Source organism: Pseudorca crassidens, chromosome 14 (assembly GCF_039906515.1).
Source record: "Pseudorca crassidens isolate mPseCra1 chromosome 14, mPseCra1.hap1, whole genome shotgun sequence".
In the NCBI taxonomy this organism is placed as follows: domain Eukaryota; kingdom Metazoa; phylum Chordata; class Mammalia; order Artiodactyla; family Delphinidae; genus Pseudorca; species Pseudorca crassidens.
In genome coordinates, this window is record NC_090309.1 from 67,051,404 (window position 1) to 67,075,199 (window position 23,796).

The 23,796-nt window shown below is 35.0% G+C and overlaps 1 protein-coding gene across 3 annotated transcripts in view; it reads left to right on the forward strand.

Moving 5' to 3' along the window:
- Positions 1 to 23,796, forward strand: part of MEMO1 (mediator of cell motility 1) — a 129,619-nt gene that overhangs the window by 86,326 nt on the left and 19,497 nt on the right. For 2 of the 3 annotated variants that reach the window (XR_010934092.1, XM_067703332.1), the window contains 3 exons: positions 3,157 to 3,269; positions 5,540 to 5,651; positions 22,929 to 23,071. Coding sequence is in view for 2 of the 3 variants with exons in the window: in XM_067703332.1 (XP_067559433.1) it covers positions 3,157 to 3,269; positions 5,540 to 5,651; positions 22,929 to 23,071 (368 nt within the window). In the remaining variant the exon portion in view is untranslated. The remainder of the gene's footprint in view (positions 1 to 3,156; positions 3,270 to 5,539; positions 5,652 to 22,928; positions 23,072 to 23,796) is intronic. The other variant, XM_067703331.1, reaches the window with a different exon arrangement.

Below are 23,796 nucleotides of genomic sequence, written 5' to 3' on the forward strand. Positions count from 1 at the left end.
AGGAATTTTAAAAATTATACATTTAATTAAGTTCTTTCCCATATTTAGAGTTGCAAAGTCTTTTCCTATTACTAAAACTTTAATTAAAAACCGGAACTCAGGATGTTACTTAGATAGTAACTTGATTTTGATTCATATCTTTCAGAAAACCTTGCAGGGCAGAAAAAGAATGCCAAAAGGAATCTTCTTTGGGGCCACATGACATTTTATTCTTTAGTTAAAATATCTCCACTTAACCATGAAACACTTTAAAAAAATTACTTGTGTTCCATTATTTAGTATAAGTAGTTGAATATTTATGAGAACAGACACTCAGGTAACTCATGTGTTAGGTGTACAGACTGCACTCCTCATAGTAAGTAACTCCACAAATGTGGATTCTCTGGAGGTATTATTATATGTGAAATACATTTATTTCTGAAAGAATGCCTACTGATTTTTTTCTATTTTTTTATATTAAAGGTTTCTTTCACGTGTACGGCAACAGTGATTATATGCCAATATTTAAAAGTTACTCTTTTAAGACAAAGAACTTTGTAATTAATTGAAGGGAGAGAAAGTGGCATTACTTCCAATGCCTGTATTACATTTCTCTCCAAAATATTTGTATGGTCTTGGTGTTTATGGATCTAGCAATCTAGGGAGAAAAATGCATTATCTTTTATTTACACTATTAATTGTCTTATAGCATATAGCTAACACAGAGACTCATTCTGAGATTACTACTTGTTCAATATCCAGTTTCTTTTTTCTTCTCTCAATGAAAAGAAGTCTTTTTTGGTTTGTTTTTGGGTATATCACTTTTAAGCGTTTTATATTGATGGGACCTAAATCTCTTTTTTCCTATTATCTCTCTTAACTAAATGTGGAACTTCACTATGTTGCTTTTGGATGAGTTTCAACCTTTGGGTACACAGTTGGATAATTCAGACTGATGGGACCCCTTTTCCCCACCAGACTTTATCTTTTCATCTAGGTTGGGTCTGACAAAAAGGCAAGCAAGATGAATAGTCACGTATTAGAGGAGGCAATTAGGCTTTCGAAGCTGACCTCGGGTCTTTATTTCTGGAGTAACGCTCATCTTTTAGCCACTGTTAGAAGAACCTTGTTATACTTACCTATGAAATATATCTATGCCTAGATTGATTTTTAAAAGTCATTTCATATTTTAATTATATATTCTGAATTTCCCAGGAGTGTTCTGATTTTAAATATTCTATCCCTCTCTCTTTTCATAGAAATACATTCCTCAATCATAAAAATACTTTTTTTTTCTTACTTGATTCTTGATTCATATAATACCTATCCTTAAGCAAGTTTCCTAAGCACTCAGATTTACCATTTTCTATGTCCCTCATTAAACTTTAATTTTAAAAATGTGGTGATATTTTTGTGCTGTTAAGATACAAGAACATAGTGGTATCTTTTGTTCATTTAGGAATCTATAGATCTGATTTTTTTTTTCTGAAATGGTTATTGAGTTGATCATAGAGATGGTGACAAGAAGTGGGTATTAGCAGGGGAGGCGAGGAAAGGGATTATGTTTCTGACTAGAAATGGCCTGTGAGTGAAGTCTTACATGTGGGCTCTGAGTGACATCTTGAGGATTGCAACATCTTGAGGAGATTTTGGGACTAAACTGAGAATTACCTTTTCCTTATCCACATCTTTCTTATCCACCCCTGCCCCCCCAACACCCCATATAGCAAGTAAGATATAGCTGACAGTAGGTTAATTTTCTTAGCTGTAATAGAATTCTGTCAAAATAAATATATTGCTAAAGCACACATTCCTTGGCCTGCAAGTGTTTGATGTGAAAGAGATATAGCTCTGTGATTCAGTCTTTGTGTTTTTGTCCATTAGATGAGCAATGAGTAGCACTTAATTTTCTAGGTATATAGCTTACATATATTCCTTTTTTTCTTATAGTTTTGGTTCTTTTGTGTCTGTAACTTTGTGTGTGTGTGTGTGTGTGTGTGTGTGTGTGTTGTGGGGAAAATTTTGTTCATATGAATCTGGGAGAAACAACGAAAATGGAGAGTTTGGAATTTAGATTGTAGAGATGTTTGAGATAAACTGGAGAATAAGTTAATTTTACTCTTGATGTTAAGATAAAAGGATTGTAAAGATTTAATCTACAGTTTAGCCTAGTTCTTTTCTTTAGCCTACAGTGCAAATAACACATAATTTTCTTTGTTTTTGAGAATGACTTCTACTTGAATGGGAACTGAGAAGGCTTATTACACAGAGTTCTCAACAAGATACCTTTTTTCTCTGCCATGGAAGAAATGTAGAAATAGCTTTAACAGAATGCTTCTTTGTAATGATATTTTGGATTTTTAGAATTTATACTTTTATGGATTTTTATTAATGTTGTAGTCAAGTTTAGAATTTGTTATTTTGAGATTTTAATAGATGAAATGTTTAAAATTCAATTAATACAGCTATTGAAAACCTTTTGTAGCCTAGCCATTGTGAATACAGAGGTGATTTTAAGCATAGTGGGTTGGTTTACTGTAGATAATCAGTAACTAGTATTCCCAGGTGTTAAACATGGTTCTTTTAAAGACCTTCCAACAAAAAGAGATAAGTAATTGAACTTAATTAACTGAGGAGCAAGTCATTGGTAGGAACATTAGTTTGCTAGTGCTGCCATAACAAACTACCATCAACTAGGGGACTGAAACAACAGAAATTTATTTTCTCACAGTTCTAGATGCTGGAAAAGTCCAAGATGGTTTGGCAGGGTTGGTTTCTTCTTAGGTTTCTTCCTTGGCTTGCAGATGACTGTCTTCCTGATGCCTCTTCACATGGTCAATCACCTCTCTGTGCATGTGCACCCCTGGTGTCTCTTCCTCTTCTTATAAGGACACCAGTCATATTGAATTCAGGCCTCACGGTAATGACCTCATTTTAACTTAATCACCTCTTTAAAGACCTTATCTCCAAATAGGTTCCATTTTGAGGTACAGGGGTTGAGACTTCAACGTATGATTTCAAGAGAACACAGTTTAGCATATAGCAGTAGGTAATGAACTCAATCAAGGAAAACAATATTACATGTAATTTTTAAAAATTACTTGTTTTTTCCTTTTTATTTAATAAAGTTTTTGTAGAAGTGCAATTGTTCTGTGTTCTTTATTGTATATCTCCTAGCCGGAGAATTTTCATCCTTGGGCCTTCTCATCATGTGCCCCTTTCTCGATGTGCACTTTCCAGTGTGGATATATATAGGACACCTCTGTATGACCTTCGTATTGACCAAAAGAGTAAGTATATAGAAATTTTATAGTTTGTAAACAGCTGAAGTTTTTACAAATAGGAACTATAAGTTAATTTACAGTTAAAAGTATTAGTATCATAGTAATATTTGAATTGTAAAAATAAAATTTGTTATAACTAATCTGTAAAAAACAAAAACTAAGAAAGAAAATCTTCCATATGCCTAAAAGACAACTATAGTTTTTCTGCCAGCCGCAAAAATCTGTCAGATCCGCTAGTCTTTGGAGTGTAGTGGTTACATTTATAATCAGGGAAGTACCATGTACTTGTTGTACAGTGAGACAAGAAATTGGTACCCATAACAACTTGTTGAAACATTTTGGGCATGTTTGTCTTCCTCTGTGTATAACAGTTCCCTCACCGTAAATGGATAATGGTGATAATGACTTTATATCCTCATATATGATTTTTATGGGAAAAAAATTGAGACCGTAGTTGTGAAACTCTGCAAGAAGGGTGCCACATAAATCTTAAGTGCATTTTATTTTTAAAACATATCTATTATTTTGATTTTTAAATAGAATTCTAGAAATCACAGTTTTTATTTAATCATGTCTCATTTTGTACATAATTTAAAAAATACCAAACAATACAGAGACTACTATAACAAATACTCATGTACTTATCATCCACACTTGACTCAGAATTTCCCCTCATCTGAACTCAATTTGATTTCCCCAAAGTAACCACATTCATGAACTTGGTGTGTATCCTTCCAGTTCATCAAATTATATTTTAAGTACGTTGAGTGTTTTTATTGTTTCAAGAAATTTTGCAACAAATTCTTCTGTAGAATGAAGAAAGCCATTTGCAGAGGAAATGATCACCTCTTTTTCTTTAATTTTTAGGCCTAAATTTTCATAATTTGGGGTTTTAAGTATTATAGAGTATTAGCAATTTGTTGTTAGGATATAGGTTATTAATGAAACTAGCCTTACTCCCTGGAATGGTTTTAGGGTACACATTTTTCAAATATTTAAAATGCTTTTAAAATTTTTATTTTTTTCTTCCAGTTCTATTGAGATATAGTTGACATACAACACTACATAGGTTTAAGTTATACGATATGGTGATTTGACTTTACATACATCATGAAATGATAAGTTTAGTGAATATCCATCATCTCATATAGATACAAAATTAAAGAAATAGAAAAAAATATTTTTTTCCCTTGTGATGTGAACTCTTAGGATTTACTCTCAACAACTTGTATATAACATACAGCAGTGTTTATTATATTTATCATGTTGTACATTACATCCCTAGTACTTACTTATCTTATTACTGGAAGTTTGTACCTTTTTACGACCTTCATTCCAATTCCCCTTTCCTCTGGGACACGCTTTTTTTTAAAACCTTGTTGGGGCATTCAGAAAATTTTGGTTTCGGATAGACTGACAATGAGGAATGGAGGATTTTTAATCAGGTATAATTTTATAGAAAAAAAAGTCATACCGTTATTTGTTCGTTTCTTTGTTATTGGTAAACCCATTTATGGATGTAGTTATAAAAATGCTGGTTTTGTTCAATGATAAAATAAAAATATTCTTATATCTTTTTTTACATATTTCATCATTTTCTTGCTATATATTGATAATATTTAGTTTTAAGTGTAATTCATCAGAAGAATTTGAATTACTAAATCATTTTAAAATTTTAAAATTATTTAAGGCATGGTACTGTGGTAAATTTATATTCCAGTCTATACCACGAGCTTAATTTTTAATGTTGAGGAAAATAGCATTCTCAGAAGGAATTTTCTTTTCTTATCTTAGTATGACAGGAACCTGAGGTGTAAAATAATAAGTCTGTACATTGTATTAAAAAACAAAACAAAACTCAAAAACTATATTATTAACCTCATGAGTAAGTAGACCAGGGGATTTTTCCATATTTCAGTAAGATTTCTAATCAACTGTTCTTGTTAATATCTACTGATTGAATAAGGTCAAGGATAAGCTTAGACTCAGAGGTGATTTTAGATATAATGAAAGGAATTGATGAAAAATTAAAATTACTATTTTTTATGTAACTATGTAACATATGAAAGTGCTGAATAAATCATTACACGTCTTACTGTTTTGTCTGGTATGTAAGAAGCTAGTTGTTTTTTCCTTTTTTTAAACTAAAAATGGAGAATATTATGTGGTGCTTTTTGTCTCTTGCCAAAGCATGTAGTTTTGTGTTACTGGATAGAGTCTCACAGGGTAAGGATATACATTAATATATTTGTTTTACTATATTTTGAAATCTCTAGTTTACGGAGAACTGTGGAAGACAGGAATGTTTGAACGAATGTCTCTGCAGACAGATGAAGATGAACACAGTATTGAAATGCATTTGCCTTATACAGCTAAAGCCATGGAAAGGTATATTAATTAATATAAGAAATCCCAGAGAAATCATGGATATTAATTTCTTTGGAATTATTTTAACTAGGGTGAGATAATCATTAGGATAAAGAGTTTTAAAATTTTTGTTGAAATGAAATAAAAATTTGGGATTGGATTTTCTGAATATGGATTGAAGTTGGTTTTGAGCAGTTTGCCTTTGAAGGCTTAACGTGTAAAGTGACGTGGTTGTCTTATTAGGTAGAAATATTAAAAGAAAAAAACAACAACCCGTGTGTGTGTGTTTGTGTGTATTGATTTGCCTGTTATCTTATTCATTATACATTCATTTATCTCAGAGTAACAATTACATTCTTTCATGTTATAGTGCTATAAGTAAGTAATCATAAAATTTTAGATTTGGAAGTAACTTTGGAGGTAATTTATTTCAGCCTTAATCAAAGTACATGAATCTCTATTATAAAAGAGATTATTGTATAATAATATATAATAAAAGAGATTATCTAAATATAATATAGATCTGTTATAAAAGAGATCTCTTTTATAAAAAGTGCTTGACAGATTCTTATTTGGTACCTGCTAAAAGGTCTTCTAGTGATAGGGTGTTCACTAGACTATAAGTAGAGTGAAGACAGGGAAAATATCTATTTTGTTTTCCACTTATACCCCAGTGCCTAGCACAACGCCTGTCACGTAGTAGTCAATTTATTTTGGTAAAATGAAAGAATTGTTTTAAGAGCTTTCTTTCTTCTTTTAGGGCAATATTCAAATTAGGAAGTTTTCCTTTTATAGGTCACATTTCTCTAATTTTTTCAACCATTTCCTTTATATGGACTTAATATTCCATATGTAGTTTGACTAGTTCTAAATATGGTGAGATTATTCCTTCTCTGGTCCTCATTACTGTATTCTCTTAGGAAAATAAGTAGTGCATTATAGGTTTTCAGTAAATATTTGTCAATTAAATGCATTAATGAAGTCTGAGATTATCTAAGCAGTTATTATGCTGATATGGCTTACCTTACTATTGTCTGATATACTTGTGGTCAGCTGAAACCCCAAGGCTTTTTTACACTGTTAAGCTGGATTATTTCTCCTCTTGTACTTTTGTGGTTGATTTCTTTTTAACCCTAAATGTGTTTGTCTCTTCAGTTATTTCTGTTTAATTTTTCCATGTTGCTTTTATTCCATTATTGCAGTTTTGGGGGTTATTTCCACTCTTAATTCTGTTATCAAAGTATTATTTACTTCTCTCAGTCTTATGTTATCCACATCTTTTCACAATGATAACTATGAGGAATTAACATAAACCTGAAGAAGTTTCCAAAAATAGTGTGATATTAAATTATAAGCAGTATAATTTTAGGTTAATTGTTTTAATACATTCTAATTCTTTAGAAGTTATTAAACCAATATAGGCTGTTTAAGTTTTGGAATCCTAGTGTAATCAGAACATCCCATTCTTCAACTACATAGGACAGTAGAAAACTTTGGTTATTTGCTGAAATGTTTGCGTATTTTGTCATAAGAAAATATATTTTAGACTTAATAAATTTCAATACAATAGGACCAGTAAACTGCCAACAGTATCCTTAAGGAAGCTTTAATAAAATAACATTTTTGTTGTTATTTCAAAAGTAAAACAGGCATAATGTGGAAATTTAGGAAAATAGAAATTTGAAACCAGTGAACAAAATTTTTGTTCATAATTTCCTATTAAATAGTGTTAAATAACCACTTTTAAGTATATCACTTCTCAAGAAAACCTTCCCTACATCTCAGATTACATTAGGATTCCTAATACTGACTCTTAGAAAGTACCTAGTACTTTTCCTTTGTAGTCTTTGCTGCGCTCACTACCTGTATCAGTCTTTCATTACTGAGTAACAAATTGCCTCAAAGCTTAGTGACTTAAAATCATAACTATTTTATTGCTCACAATTTTTGGATCAGGAGTTTGAGTAGGGAATACCTTGCTCTGGTCCACAAGATACTGACTGAGATGGCTGGAGTGGGCCTTGAGGATCCAAGATGGCCTTAGTGCTGGCTTTTACTTGAGACACCTCATCTGTTCTCTAGATGGCCTGTTTGTTTACCAACCAGGGCTTTTCTATATTCTTGGTTTCTCTGTAGAAGGATAGTCTGGATTTCTTTACATGGTGATTCTGGATAACAAGAGAACAAAACCAGAAGTTTCTTGGCCCATTAAGGCCTAGGCCTGAAACTACATAGTATCATTTCAACTGCATTTTGTTTTTCAAAGGAGAAATAGATGCCACCTCTTGACAGGAGGAGTAGCATATGTGTACAGGAGTAGGAGGTATTGTTGGCAGCCATCTTTGCAGATGGCTACCACAATTCTTCCTCTGGTGGACAATTCACATTTCTCCAACATGGAGGGCACCCCCAGCTCTCCTAAGATGCCCAGAAATCTCATCCAGTTATGACCTCAGGTTCGAAGTCCATTATCTTATGATCTGCATTAGGTTGGGATATGGATGAGGCTCCTTGGGTGTAGCTCTTTTTGATTTGGATACCTGTGCACTAAGAAGGCAAGTCTCCCCCTCCCCCTCCCAATACACTCAGTATACAGTTTTGAGACAAGGACAGTAAAGCACAATAGTTACTTCCGTTGCAGAGTGAAAGAATGGGAAGCATGTAGTAGTCTCTGGTCCAAAGCAATTCTGAACTCTAACCAGGAAATAGAAAATATCCTTGATTATGGCTTGGTTCTGTCTTCTGGTAGTGGCTTCATAATTCATTACAGATGGTTCCTGACTTATGATGATTCCACTTAAGATTTTTTGGCTTTTTGATGGTGTGAAAGTGATACATATTAAGTAGAAACTGTACTTCGAATTTTGATCTTTTCCCAGGCTAGCAATGTGTGTGCTTACTCTCTCATGTTTCTGGGCAGTGGCAGTGAGTCGCAGCACCCAGGCAGCCTCATGATCACAAGGGTGAACAACCGGTACACTTAAAATCCTCTGTACCAAGACAACCATTCTGTTTTTCATTTTCAGTACAGTATTCAATAAATTACATGAGAGATTCAACACTTTATTATGAAAAAGGCTTCATGTTAGATGATTTGCCCAACTGTAGACTAATGTAAATGTTCTAAGCACATTTAATGTAGGCTAGGCTAAGCTATGATGTTTAGTAGGTTAGGTGTATTAAATGTATTTTCGACTTACAGTGGGTTTATTGAGACTTAACTCCATTTAAGTTGAGGAAGACCTGTATTATTCTTAGCTCTTGACTGGATCCTTTCGGCTTTTGGCTCTCCTCTCTGAGTCATTTTTACTTTTCCATAAGAAATGGGCCTTGTTTGCATCTAAGTAGCAGTTTTAGTCTGCTTCATGTATGTGACAGTTTAAGAGCCTAAAGGCCTCTTTTTATTTGGAACAGTGTTTTGTTTTGTTTTTTAGTACAAACTGATTGAACTCCATTAAACACTTTGTGGGTTTTCTGTACATCAGATTATAAGTGCATTCCATTAGACAAAAGTCACATCCACAGTTCTTTCTGAGACAGGCTTCTTTCTACTTTGGATCTCAAGTTAGGGGCCTGGAGTTTCTTAGAAGCCCTTTTACCTGCCTGAGAGAGTATACAAGCACTGTCTTAAGACTTCCTGAGGTCCTAATACATTTTACAGATGCATTTTGATTTGATGCCTCTGAGCCCATGTTCTTGGTAGCACTGTGGATTTGATCTTTGTCCTTATGCTGTTTCTTTGACAGTTTTCTGCTATCTGTAGAGGCTAGCGATGAGAAAGTTATTTTCCAACCAAGCAACTCCTGGTTGGAAATATTTCTTTTAAATTCTGCTTATTTCTTTTAAATTCTTTAGCTCATGTTTTTCTTCTTGTACCTTCTCATACTTGGCTGTAAAGAAGCCATTGACACTTTGAATATTTTGTCTGGAAATCTTCTTAGCTATTTTTAATCTTTAAGTGTATTTTTAATCTTCTAAGTTACGTTATGCTAATTGTTCTCCCAGTAAATAATATGGATAACCCTATTTCTAGCCTCCTATAGCAGTGTCCTTACTGCTCATCCAGTTTCCAGGCTCCTTGTTGCCCTTTCAACTTCCACCTATCTCTTTGTCCACAAAGCCAATATTATATTTTTTAGGTTTCTCTTACAGTAATACGCTTTCCAGGTACTATTTTTTGGTCTCAGTTATCTATTGCAGCATGGCATATCACCTTAAAGTACCTTTTTTTTTTGTTGTTTATGATTCTTTGGGCTAGATATTTGGTCAGGGATGAGTGGCAACCAGTCATCTCTGTTTTATCTGCTGCCAGTTGAGACAGGTTGACTTAGGCTAGATGTTCCAAGGTGCTCTCACTTTCTGTTTGGGGCTATGATGCAGGTTGTCTGCTGGGCACCTTAGTTCTCATCTTGGTGCTATCTCCACTTGTTGTTACTCTTCCTTCAGGGCCTGTCTCTTACACATGGTTTCCCTTTCCTGCTGGACTATCCTGAAGTACATGGCAGTTCAGGGTAACAAGAAAACAAGTAGAAACTTCTAGGCCTCTTAATATTTAGGCTTGGAACTGGCACAGTATCACTTATGTTGCATTCTACTTGGCAAAGTAAGTTGGAAGACTAGGTTCAAAGGGAAGGAGAAATTGGCTCTATACCTAATGGGAGGGGTGGCATGAGCATTCAGAAGTGGGAGGAATTTTGGTGATTATATTTGTAGACAACCTACCACAGTAGCACTGCAGTTAAATAACTCTTTATCTCCCTTCTCTGGTACTTCCCTAACCTATTCCCTACTCCAGGGCAGCTAGTCTACCCTGTATCTTCTGTACCCGTCTCAGTACCTGGTACACAAAAGGATCTCAATAATTAATTGTTGAATAAATTAATAACAATCTATTTTTAATACTTTTATTAAATATTTTTTCCAAAAATGAGATCAGTTTTTTTTTTATTAACTGCTTTTCATATCATGAACCTATTTCCATGTCATTTTTTAAACTCCTTTTTATTGGGTATACATAGGACTTTCTAGTATATGTCTCTGTAATACTTCAATTGATCATTTAATTTTAAAACTTTTCCCTCATTTTTCACTACTATAAAAACAGGTTTAACAATTAAATATCTATTATTTATAATTTTCTTATTTTAAACAGATTTAAAAATGATATTCATTAGAGGTTATAGAGGAGAAAACATAAAATGACCCATAATCCCCTTGCTCAGTTAATTCTGTTGACATTTAAAGAATGGATGTACATGGTTTAAAAGTGTAAACAACATCAAGAAGTACAAAATGAGCAGTGAAAGCCGCTTTGCTTCTCCTCAACCAGTGTTTACTGACAGTAAAAATTATTATAGATATGCTAACATATATGTATGCATATATGTTTGTGTATGTACAATATATGTATAAGATTTATACATACACATGTTTTTGTGAAAATTAAAACATGTAAATAGGAGATGATATCTTAAGTATTTTATTCTGATCCTTTTTTTCCATATATTATCTTTACGATTGAAATTCATAGTATTTTTTTGTTTTTGTTTTTGTTTTTGCGGTACGCGGGCCTCTCACTGTCGTGGCCTCTCCCGTTGCGGAGCACAGGCTCCGGACGCGCAGGCTCAGCGGCCATGGCTCACGGGCCCAGCCGCTCTGCGGCATGTGAGATCTTCCCAGACTAGGGCACGAACCCATGTCCCCTGCATCGGCAGGCGGACTCTCAACCACTGCGCCACCAGGGAAGTCCAGAAATTCATAGTTTTTAATATTGCATATAATTACATTTGAGAGAGTTAAGTTTGGATATGTAGAAATCGTCTATCTTGAAAAAAACTGTTCACTCTTAAAATTAACAACATGATCCCACCTCTTCTTTTTCTTTGCATTTTACTCTGTTCAGTTATCTTTCGCCCCTTTTATTCCTTTCTCTATATCATTCCCATTTACTCTATTTACAGTTTAAATTTTTAATTGATTTCTGAGGTAATTTACATACTGTAAAATATGCTCTTTATGGCATAGAAGTCTGTGAATATTGATAAATGCAGAGTTGTAAATATTCACCACCGTCAAGATATAGAACAATTCCTTTGCCCTAATTTCAGTGCTTTTCTTTTTTGTTCAGAAAAATGTGCAAAGTAAATAGAGTTCTTTAGTAACTTTCAAAGTGTTTGAGAAATATGACCCTATAAAAATGTTCATGTTAGGGCTTCCCTGGTGGCGCAGTGGTTGAGAGTCCGCCTGCAGATGCAGGGGACGTGGATTCGTGCCCCGGTCCGGGAGGGTCCCACATGCCATGGAGCGGCTGGGCCCGTGAGCCATGGCCGCTGGGCCTGCGCATCCGGAGCCTGTGCTCCGCAGCGGGAGAGGCCACGGCCGTGGGAGGCCCGCGTACCGCAAAAAAAAAAAAAAAAAAAAAAAGTTCATGTTCACTGTAAAAATATCATTATTATCTTTTTAGCCATATAATGCTTTTTGTTACTAATATTTTGGAACATGGGCAACTTGAAAGCACAGTACCATGTATTTAAATCTGTTTCATCTTATGTTTCAGGTTCTAGCCAATCTTAGAAATTCACCATGGTTAGGATTTGGTAACTTAGTACTTATACCATTATATATATCTAGAAAATCTTGATTTTGTATAGTTTAATCCAAATTGTTAAACCTAATTCTTGTAATTCTTGTGTTTATTTGTATTAATTATATTTTTGAGTTCCCTGAGTGAGAATGTCAGATGCCTTGTATGGTATTAATTACTATTAACTGAACATTTTTTCTATTTGTAACATCTTATACTAGTATAATACATTTGTGATAATTGATGAACCAATATTGATACATGATTATTAACTGAAGTTCATAGTTTAATTAGGGTTCACTCTTTGTGTTATATAGTTTATGGGTTTTGCGAAGTGCCTCATGTCATGTATCTACCATTATAGTACCCTGTAAAATAGTTTTACTGCCCTAGAAATCCCCTGCGCTTTACCTATTCGTCTTCTCCCCCCTCTCTACCTCCATCCAACCCCTGGTAACTGCTGATCTTTTTACTGTCTTCATAGTCATATAGTTTCTAGAATATCATGTAGTTGGAATCATGCAGTATGTAGCCTTTTCAGGTTGGCTTCTTTAACTTGGTAATATATTTTCAAGATTCCTTCATGTCTTTTTATGGCTTGGTAGCTTATTTTTCTTTATGTTGAATAATAGTCAATTTTATGGGTGTATCACAGTGTATCCATTTACCTATTAAGAGATTATTGATATACTTGGATTAATATCTGTTATATTTGTTACCATTTTCTGTTCATTGCCCTTGTTCTTTCTTTCTTTTTTGTCTTCCCCTCTTTTTCTTCTTGCTCAGGTTTTAATTGAGCATTTAATATGAATTCATTTTCTTTCCTCTCTTTGTATATTGATTATACTTCTTTTTACTTTGTTTAGTGGTTGCTTTAAAGTTTGCAACATACATTTGCAACTGATGCAAGTGTACTTTCAAGTAACACTGTACTGATTCATGTAGTGCAAGTATCTTATAACAGAGTATTCCCGATTTCTCCTTCCTGTCCCTTATAACATTGTTATCATTCATAAGCTATAATTACCAAACACATTATTGCTATAATTATTTTGAACAATTGTTATCTGTTGGATCAATTAAGAATAAGAAAAATAAAATGAAATAAACGAAAGATGTTATTTTACATTCTTTTATCCCTCTCTAATGTGCTTCCTTTCTTTTATGTCGATATGAGTTTATGACCTATATCATTTTCCTTGTCTCAGAAGGACTTTTTGGCAGTTTATAGCTCTGATTTTATTTTATTTATTTTAAAATATTTATTTATTTGGCTGTATTGGGTCTTAGTAGTGGCGTGCGGGTTCTTCTCTAGATGTGGCGCACAGGCTCCAGAGCACATGGGCTCAGTAGTGCGGCCCTCAGGTTTAGTTGCCCCGCAGCATGTAGGATCTTAGTTCCCCAACCAGGGATCAAACCCGCTTCCCCTGCATTGGAAGGCAGATTCTTAACCACTGGTCCACCAGGGAAGTTCCTGATTTTATTATTTAAAACTTGTTATTTTGGGTTGGAAAAAGGATTTCTTTTCCTTTACCTTTGTCACCTTCTCAGGAATACACAAGAGACTCCTTTTCCAATGTTGCTGTTAATCACAGATTAAGAATAATGTATTTTATTCATGGGGAGTAATTAAGTAGGCTAGTAAACAAAACTCATTTTGGCCCATAATCGTAATTCCCCCTGCCTTCAGTTTTACTAGTTATTGATGTAAATATTTAATTTTTTTTTTTTTTTTTTTTTTGCGGTACTCGGGCCTCTCACTGTTGTGGCCTCTCCCGTTGCGGAGCACAGGCTCCAGACACGCGTAGGCTCAGTGGCCATGGCTCACGGGCCCAGCCGCTCCGTGGCATGTGGGATCTTCCCGGACCGGGGCACGAACCCGTGTCCGCTGCATCAGCAGGCGGACTCTCAACCACTGCGCCACCAGGGAAGCCCTGATTGTTTTTAAGATGACATTTACTCTCAAAATTTAAAAATTTTGGTTAATCTGAATTTTTCCGGTATTAGTAGAGTTGCCTAATTGTGCAAGGAATGACAGGTGATAAAAAATAAGTAAATATTTTGTGTTTCCTCAGCATATAGTCTAGTAGGAGAGATATCTATATAAATAAATGTAATATAATTCAAAATGTAATAAGTACGATTGAAGAGTTTATAGGAACAGAAAAGGGGGGGTGTAGGTGATAACTGAGTTAGGGGAGCACAGAAGGCTTTGTGAGAAGGTGATATTTGAGTGGACTTTGAGGATGGCTATAATTTTCACAGAATGGGGCAGAATTTTTTGAGGGAAAGGGAGTACTGTAAATACAAAGTATAGGAGTAAGAAAGCCCAGGGCTTATTTTAAGAACAGAAAATTAATCGACTTAGCTTGCAGGAGTTACAGAAGGCTGAACTAGTAATTGAGGTCTGTCTGTAGATGTTTTTTGGCCTGCATAGTTAGAAGAAGTTTTTCACAGATATGAATGTTTTTAGTTGGATATTGGTCCTGCCACTTCCTGTTATCTTATACCTTATCTGACTTTTCACACATATATGATACCAACGTGGGACTGGAGACATTTGAATAGGTAACTTTGTAGAGGTGTAGAGTAAGAGGGCCAAGATTAGAAAGTTGGAAAGTAGGTTGGGACAGGATTATGAAGGGCATTGAATGTCATTTTAAGATATTTGTATTTCATTCCATGATTGGCATAGAGCTAGTAAAAGTTCCTCAGCAAAAGAGGGAGATGATTAGAACTTGACTATAAGAGTATTACTCTTTGATGGCGTGATGGTACTGTGAAGGATGGATTAGAATTGGAAGAGGTTGGTAGAAATAGTTTAGAAATCACGGGGGCTTTGAACTAACGTAGTGGTGGATAGGGTAGCAGACTGAGCAGATTATGGGAGACATTTAAAGGTTAGAATGAGCAAAACTTGGTAAATATTTCTATGTGGTAGAGTAAGATAATTTTAAGATAAGTTTAAGGCCTAAGAGTATACAATTATCAGAGATGGTAAAGCTGTTAAGTTTTAGGTGTAAACCCGGGTGTAATTTTAGGAGAGCATAGGGCATGGAAATAAATGTTGACTTGTTTCTCTCAAAATACTAGAATGTCTCTATAATTCTGACAGCAGACTTGGGCCAATTTATCATAGGACTCTTGCTTCAAATGGTTGAGTTTCCAAAACAGAGTTTAGTACGATTCTCTGGTACCTGAAATATGCCTGCTCTTGTAAAACCTTTCTAATAAGTACTCCTACTGGAATGGAAATTCAGAAAGGTAAAACCTTTGAAATTAGTTTTGATAATCTCATTAGATTCACTTACCTGATCCAACAGTAAAGATTTATAATGACTTAATGGTAATTTTAGTTGTCATTGACAGCTAGTTTACCTTCTCCCTTTTCCCTTTTCTTTCCCTTCCCCAGTTTCCCTTTTTCATGAACATAGAAGTTTCCTTTTGAGTATTACCTGTATCTGGAAGAGAGCATTTTTTAGAATTATAGATAAAACATGGAGAATCTCTGGAATAATAAGTACAAATTCTCTGTTGGTCGTAATGGAATAATTTTAGTTTCTATGACCATGAAAAGGACGAGCAAGAGGTAGCATAAGACATTTGAGAAGATTGGGATGTATTTTATTTTTATCAGAGTAAAGATTTTTTTATATTTACATATGTTTTGTCCTCTTTTTTCCCTATGAATATTTTCTGTCTAAAAGAGGAGAGGAGAGTAAATTATATAGTGATATTATTGTGGCAACAGCCTCAGCACCTTAGGGATAAGAATAATTTTTCTTCTGACTAGCTTAGTTATTATTTATTTATTTGGTTGCACTGGATCTTAGTTGCGGCAGGCGGGCTCCTTAGTTGTGGCTTGCCAGCTCCTTAGTTGTGGCATGCAGACTCTTAGTTGCAGCATGCATGTGGGATCTAGTTCCCCAACCAGGGATCGAACCCGGGCCCCCTGTATTGGGAACACGGAGTCTTAACCACTGTGCCACCAGGGAAGTACCTATGATTTTTTTTTTAAATTCTCACCTGAGTAGCTCTGGACTGCTTCTAAAATCTTTGGGAAGTTGGAACTTGTATAGAAAAGAAATTTCTCATGTTCATCAGTGTTGTTCAGGGGAGAAATATTCAGATTAATGCCATAGAAAGAATAAGCAAATAACTATTTGTATACAGTATTTCATCTAGTTTAAAATGTCATCAGTTTTAAGATTTCAGTTACTTATATATCACTAATTAAGTAAAAACACTGTCATTTAAATTGTTTTCTTATCACTTAGAATATTCATATTAGAGTTCACATTTTTTCCTTCTGATGAGGACTTTTAAGATCTACTCTTAGCAAGTTTCGAATATTCAATAGTGTTATTAACTGTAGCATTAACTGTAGAACTATGTTAGCTACAAATTCTCATTTTTATATTAGAATTTTTACATTAGAATTTAGACTTTTTGTGCTCTGTACCATTAAGAGCATTGGTGATACGGTGATATTGTTTTTTAAAAAATATTTATTTATTTATTTGGCTGCGCTGGGTCTTAGTTGCGGCATGTGGGATCTTTGTTCCAGCACGTGGGATCTTAGTTGCGGCACGCGGGACCTTTTAGTTGTGGCATGCGGGATCTTTAGTTGCGGCATGTGGGATCTAGTTCCCTGACCAGCGATCAAACCCGGGCACCCTGCGTTGGGAGTGCGGAGTCTTAGCCACTGGACCACCAGGGAAGTCCCAATATTGTTTGTTTGGTTTTTTTAAATTTTTATTTATTTATGGCTGCATTGGGTCTTCATTGCTGTGTGCGGGCCTTCTCTAGTTCTCTGTTGTTGCAGGGCACAGGCTCTAGGTGCGTGGGTTTCAGTGGTTGAGACGTGTTGGCTTCAGTGGTTGAGGCATGTGGGCTCAGTAGTTGGCAGGCAGATTCTTAACCACTGCACCACCACGGAAGCCTATATTGTTTGTTTTTAAAGAGAGTGCTTCACTATTGGTTCTGGGATTTCAATTATCGTTTGTTACACATCTTGGATATAGTAGTTTTCTGCAGCACGGGTTAAAGTATAGGACAGAAAAAGGGATAAAACTTTCATCTACGTTACTAAAGTGCTCACAAGAGTTTTGCAAGGTACATTTTATTAACTCTGTTTTTACTGATGACAGTTGAGGCTTAGGGTAGGTTAAGTAACCTGGTGCAAGTAGCACAGTTTGCAAGTGGCAAAGATGGATTTTCTTTCTTTCTTCTTTTTCTTTTTTTAACAGTTTTATTGAAGTTTGAAATATGAGTGATATCTTGTAAAATTCATCCACATAAGATTATAGCTCACTGATTTCTGGTAAATTTATAGATTTGTGCAGACATCTCACAATCTAGTTTTAAAACAACATTTTTATCACCCAAAAAAGAAACCTTGTGTCCATTTGAGGGCAATTCTTGCTCCCATTCTCAACCTCAGGCAACCATTTACCTTCTTTCTTTCTCTATAGATTTGTAGTTTTTGGAAATTTTAAATAAATGGAATCATACAAAATATAGTCTTTTGTGTCTGTCCTTTTTCACTTAGCATACTGTTTTTGAGATTCATCCATGTTGCGGTATGTACCCATGGTTCATTCTTTTTATTGCCAAGTAGTTATTCCATTGTATGAATATGCCACATTTTGTTTAACCATTCACCAGTTAATGGACATTTGGATCATTTTCATTTTTGGCTATTAGGAATAATGATATAAACATTCTTGTACAAGTCTTTATGTGAACACATGTTTTCATTTCTCTTGAATAGTTACTTGGAAATGGAATTGCTGAGTCATATGATAAGTCTGTGTTTTAACTCTTTTAGAAACTGCCAAACTGTTTTTCAAAGTGATGACACTGTTTTATATTCCAGGAACAATGCATGAGGGTTCTGTTTCTCCACATTCTGGCCAGTACCTGTTATTGTCGGTCTTTTTTTTACAACCATTCTGATAGATGTGTAGTGTAACCTCACTGTGGTGTTAATTTGCATCTCTCCAGTGACTTATGAAGTTGAGCACGTTTTCATATGATTATTAGTCATTCGTGTATCTTCTTTTGTCAAATGCCTATTCATATATTTTGCCCTAGTTTTAATTTGATAATTCATCTTTTTACTGAGTTACAAGATTTTATATATTCTGGACACAGGTTTTTTTATTCATATATATGATATCCAAAGATTTCCTCCCATTGTATGGCTGTCTGTTTGTTTTCTTAATGGTGTCTGTTGAAGAGCAAACATTCTTGATGAATTTTTATCTTTTTTTTTTTCTTGTATGGATTCTGCTTTTGAATCCAGGGCCACATAGATTTTCTCTTCTTGAATGTGTTCTACAGACCATATCTGGCCCACAGCTTGTTATTGTAATGTTTTATCAGAACATAGTCACACCCATTCATTTACCTAATGACTATGGCTGCTTTCTCTTTACAGTGACAGTTGAGTAGTTTCTACAGATATTGTATGGCCCAGAAAACCTACAGTATGGCCCATTTCAAAAGATGTTTGCTGAACCCAGTTCTAGATGTGTTACGGTTTTAGGTTATAGTTGTGGCTATTAACCAGTTTGTGTATGGTATGAGGTAAAGGTCTGAGTTCACTTTTTTCCTATGGATACGCAATTATCCCAGTACCATTTGTTGAAAAGTCTATCCTGTAAGTAATGAGTCATTTTCTTTTTGCTGCTTTCAAGATTTTCTCTTTGTCTTTGATTTTCATCAGTTTCATTATGGTGTACCTAGGTTGGGAATCTCTTTATACTTACCTACTTTGGGTTGTTTAGTTTTTTGATCTGAAGATTAATGTTTTTCATGAAATTTGGAAAGTTTTCAGCCATTATTTTTTTCTAATACTTTTACTGTAACTTTTCTGGGATTCCCATTGTGTGCATCCTCGTATGTTTGATATTGTATATATCAAGCATAGTTTCCTTTATTTCTTTGAACATATTTTTAATAACTTTTAAAATCTTTGTCTGCTAAATCTAATATCTGGTCCCATTTGGATACAGCTTCTACTTCCACTCCCACCCCCACCCTACACCCAAGAGTGGGTCACAGGTTCCTTTTTCTTTGGCTCACAATTTTTTTCTTGAAACTGGACTTTTTACATTCTGGGTTGGCCAAAAAGTTTGTTTGTGTTTTTCCATAAGATCTTACAGAAAAACCGGAACGAACCTTTTAGCCAATCCAATAGTATATTATAGCAACTTTATTCTTTTTTTTAAAACTTTTTATTTTATATTATAGTCAGTTAACAATGTTGTGATAGTTTCAGGTGTACAGCAGAGTGATTCAGTTATACATATACATGTATCTATTCTTTTTCAAATACTTTTCCCATTTAGGTTGTTACATAATATTGAGCAGAGTTCCCTGTGCTATACAGTAGGTCCTTGTTGGTTATCCATTTTAAATATAGCAGTGTGTAGTGTCAGTCCCAAACTCCCTAGCTATCCCTCACCTCTGCCCTTCCCCCCTGGTAATCATAAGTTTGTTCTCTAAGTCTGTGAGTCTGTTTCTGTTTTGTAAATAAGTTCATTTGTACCTTTTTTTTTTTTTTTTTTTTTGCTGTACGAGGGCCTCTCACTGTTGTGGCTTCTCCCGTTGCGGAGCACAGGCTCCAGACGCACAGGCTCAGCGGCCATGGCTCACGGGCCCAGCCGCTCCGCGGCATGTGGGATCTTCCCGGACCAGGGCACGAACCCATGTCCCCTGCATTAGCAGGCGGACTCTCAACCACTGCGCCACCAGGGAAGCCCCCGTTAATTTTTTTAAAAGTAACTTTCGTGGACTCTGTGTGGAATTTGTCTCTCTCACAGTATTTGGCTACTGATGTATCTCCTTAGCTTTTAAAAAATTCTTATTTATATTTTTTACCCTGGCTTTCTAGAGTTCACCCCTGTATCTGCACTGCTTAGTGCTTAGCTACTGTTTGTTTGGATGTTGTGCTTAAACATGTTGAACCTGTATACCTTTCACCCTCTGCTGCTGGATTGTGTATGTTTTGGGGAGCACATATGAAATTTTCAAGTTTGCCTCCTTTGCTTTCTGTTGGATCTTCTCTGGTCTCCCTGTGCGTGTGTGGAGGTTTCCAGTCAGCCAGGGATGTGTAAGAGCTTGGTGTCTCTCAGGTCTCCACTTACCCTTGTGCTCCCAATTTGGCGAGAGCTTAGGGCCTTATGGACCTCCCATAAGTAAAAAGAAGCCCATCCTCCCAATTTGGCGAGAGCTTAGGGCCTTATGGACCTCCCCTGTACACATGTGCTGCCTCCTGTTCAGCCAGGTCACCATCAGGGCATCTCTTCAGAATATATGAATTTATTCAGTCCCTATATGGGTCTCTCCTTTCCCAGACCTCCCTGTTAGATTTCTAGGTAGTCCTCAGGTTTGTGGCTTGCCTCAAATGATATGGTAATTTCAGGCAACAAAAGCTGCAGGATTTTCTGTTTCCTGATGGGTGTGGGTATTCTGCTCTCTACTCCAAATCAAAGTCAGCTTCCTTCAGCGGTGAAGCTGCTGGTTTTCACAGGCAATCTCACCTTGCTTTCACCATAATGTTGGTGGAGCAGGGAAGGGAGATAGAGTCAGTTCCTGGTAAGATGCCAGACTTCCACTGTTCTTCCCAAGAAATCAGTTTATTTTTCATGAATAAACTCTTCTCATTGTGTTTTTCGCCCTTGGTTGATTTCCAAAGCACAAAATGGTTGGTTTTTTTGACAGCTTTATCCAGTTTTTATAATTGTTATTTGAGGGCGAGATTTTATACTCCTTCACTAGGGAAGTCCAACTTCACAACTTGGATTCTAAAACCTAGGAATATTACATTTCAAAGCCAAATGCTCTTTTCTCTAAGTCATGCTTTGTGGGGATAGAGAACAACAAGCAATTTTTTAAAAAGAGAAATAACAAAGAGGTGGATGGATGAATCTTGATTCAGAGCTTAGATTTCTAAGTAGTATTAGACTTTTACCTCTGTGTAGATAGTTCAGACAGGTTAATTGAATAGTTTGGTGGCTGTTATGGAGAAGGAGACGTGTTTGCTCAGAGTGAAGCAACTATTGTTGACAAAGTACTTTTCTTGTAGTATTCCTTACTTCATAACAGTTTTATGAAAAGGGTATTGTAATTATGATCATTTTACAAATAATATAAATTTTTAGGTTGGTAACTTACCTATGCTCTCAACATTTATTTGTATGTGATAGAGATAGTACTTGAGTCCATTTCTTCTGACTTCTTGTTTTTTATACTCTATATAACTGCTTCCCTACTATGTCATAATTACTTGCAGACTCTTTAATGATCTTAGTGTATTTATTTATGTAGGTAGTACTTGAAGTTAGAACAATTCATAACAATCTTCTTGAATTTTTACTAGCGCTCAAATTCTTTTCTTTCATATGATAATCACTCTTAACTTACTGAAGAGCCCCTATTCGTTCATGCAGTTGTTAAGCAAAGTGGTAAGAATCAGAGAAAGAGATATCCCATGGCAGCTTCCTCTGCCAGCTTCCTCTTTTTTTCTTACTCCATAGATGCAGATTCTGCCCAAGAAGCCCCTGCATTGCAGAGGGATTGGAGATCTGTATGATCTGTTTATTTCGCAATTGACAAGGGTAAGGGGGCCTTTTTGGGGGAGGCGCTTGGGTGCCCTGAATTTAGCTTTATGAAGCTGAGCTAACATTTATTTTGGTAATACTTAAACCTAGTGTTTTTACAGACCCTTTTATGAATTCTGTTTGTCCAACATCAATTAAGTGCCGGATTATATTAAAAAGCATTTATTACAATGATTTTTTTAAAAGTCCTGTTTAGAACAAGTCAGACAAACATGATTCATGCTTCTAAAATTCCAAATCTGGGATCCTTTAGAATATAAATAGTATTGAATATATGTAAACAAAATTTCACTACAATGAAAAATTTAAAAGGTCTGTTTCTGTAGCCCGTCACAGTTATTCTTAATTAATCTGCTCTGTTCCTTTTCCATAAATCTTTCAATCTATAGAGTGAAAAAGGGACTTGTGGATATGCCATAAACATTGTGGATGGGCGTGGCGTCTTTTTCTTGTTGCTAGAAATTAATATCTATTTCCTTGAATTCTATGTCCACCCTAGATGCCAGTGAAATTTGAGTTGTATCTTCAGACTGTCCTGTATCTGTTTATTAGTATAGGAGTAAGGTGCATTTGGTGAATCTTACAGGAGCCAAGATAAGTTTTGTAGGTCTCACTTGGCAGGTTTATAGAACAAGTGCCAGAAATGGTGGTATTTATAATCGGATAGAATTAAAATAAGTGAGGAAGAATTTAATACTCTTTTAAAATTACAGAAGCATTGGGCAGAGATGACTGTAGTTTTTATGGGTAGTTGAGAAGACTTGACTTGGTGATGGTTTGATGGGCTTCTTTTTACATTCGAAGATATTATTAGTAGTAAAATAGCTTTGTTTACCTAAAGAAGTATTGTACATTTCTGTAATTTAAATAGATATTTTTAGTATTCTGTACCTCATATTTTTAAATGGTTTTCTTTAAACATTAATTTATAGATTTTAAGAATTCAGCAATATTATGTATATTATCCATTCCACTATTAATAAATGTTCCACTTTTTAGTGCCAACACATTGGAAAACTATTTTTATTCTTATATTTCTTAAATGACTTTTTTTTTTTTTTTTTTCTGTTTTCTGTTTTCTTTAAGCCATAAGGATGAGTTTACCATTATTCCTGTATTGGTTGGAGCTCTGAGTGAGTCAAAAGAACAGGAATTCGGAAAACTCTTCAGTAAATATCTAGCGGATCCTAGTAATCTCTTTGTGGTTTCTTCTGATTTCTGCCATTGGGGTAAGTTCTAGATTTTAACATTTCATGGTAGATATTATGTACTTGTGGTTAAAGGTATCTTTTCATTCTAAGCTCTGATTTTCAGTTCTTTATCACTTTCCGTGGAAAGTTTTACTTTTAGCAACAGTGTTTAAAGGTGAATAAAAAAGTCTTTTGGTCATTTAAAAAGGATGAGATTGTAATAGGGGATTATGGATACATTTCCAAAGGCGACTGGTATAATTGGATTCACACTGTGAGGGCATCCTTGCTTAGACACTTAGGTTAGTGGGAGTTAAGATTTTTTAACCCCATTTCCAGGTAGAGTTGTGTGATAGATTCTCTGAAGTTAAATTTTTGGTAGATAAAACAAATGTTCTTTAGACCGTAGAAGAGCACTGTGTGCTATGCAAGTCCTTTTCCACATTTCCTTTTTTGTAATTAGTCTTTTCTTCTTTCTTTTTTTTCCTTTGGTGCTTAATTTTTGCCCATAGTTGCCAGTTTAGAACTACCCTCCAATGGTTGTTACATGTTAGCTATTAGCACTGTGGTCTAAATTGGTAATGGTTCATAAGGGTAAGGACTCCTAAGAGATTTTTGTTATTATTGTGAATTAAAAGAATAAGGAAGCTTCACAGTGAATAGATCATAAAGGAAGTGAGACATTTATGGATGCCTTGTTTAGTAAATTTTGTGTTTTGAATTCTTTGGATACAATTTGTTCTCATTTATCCATTACTGTTGTA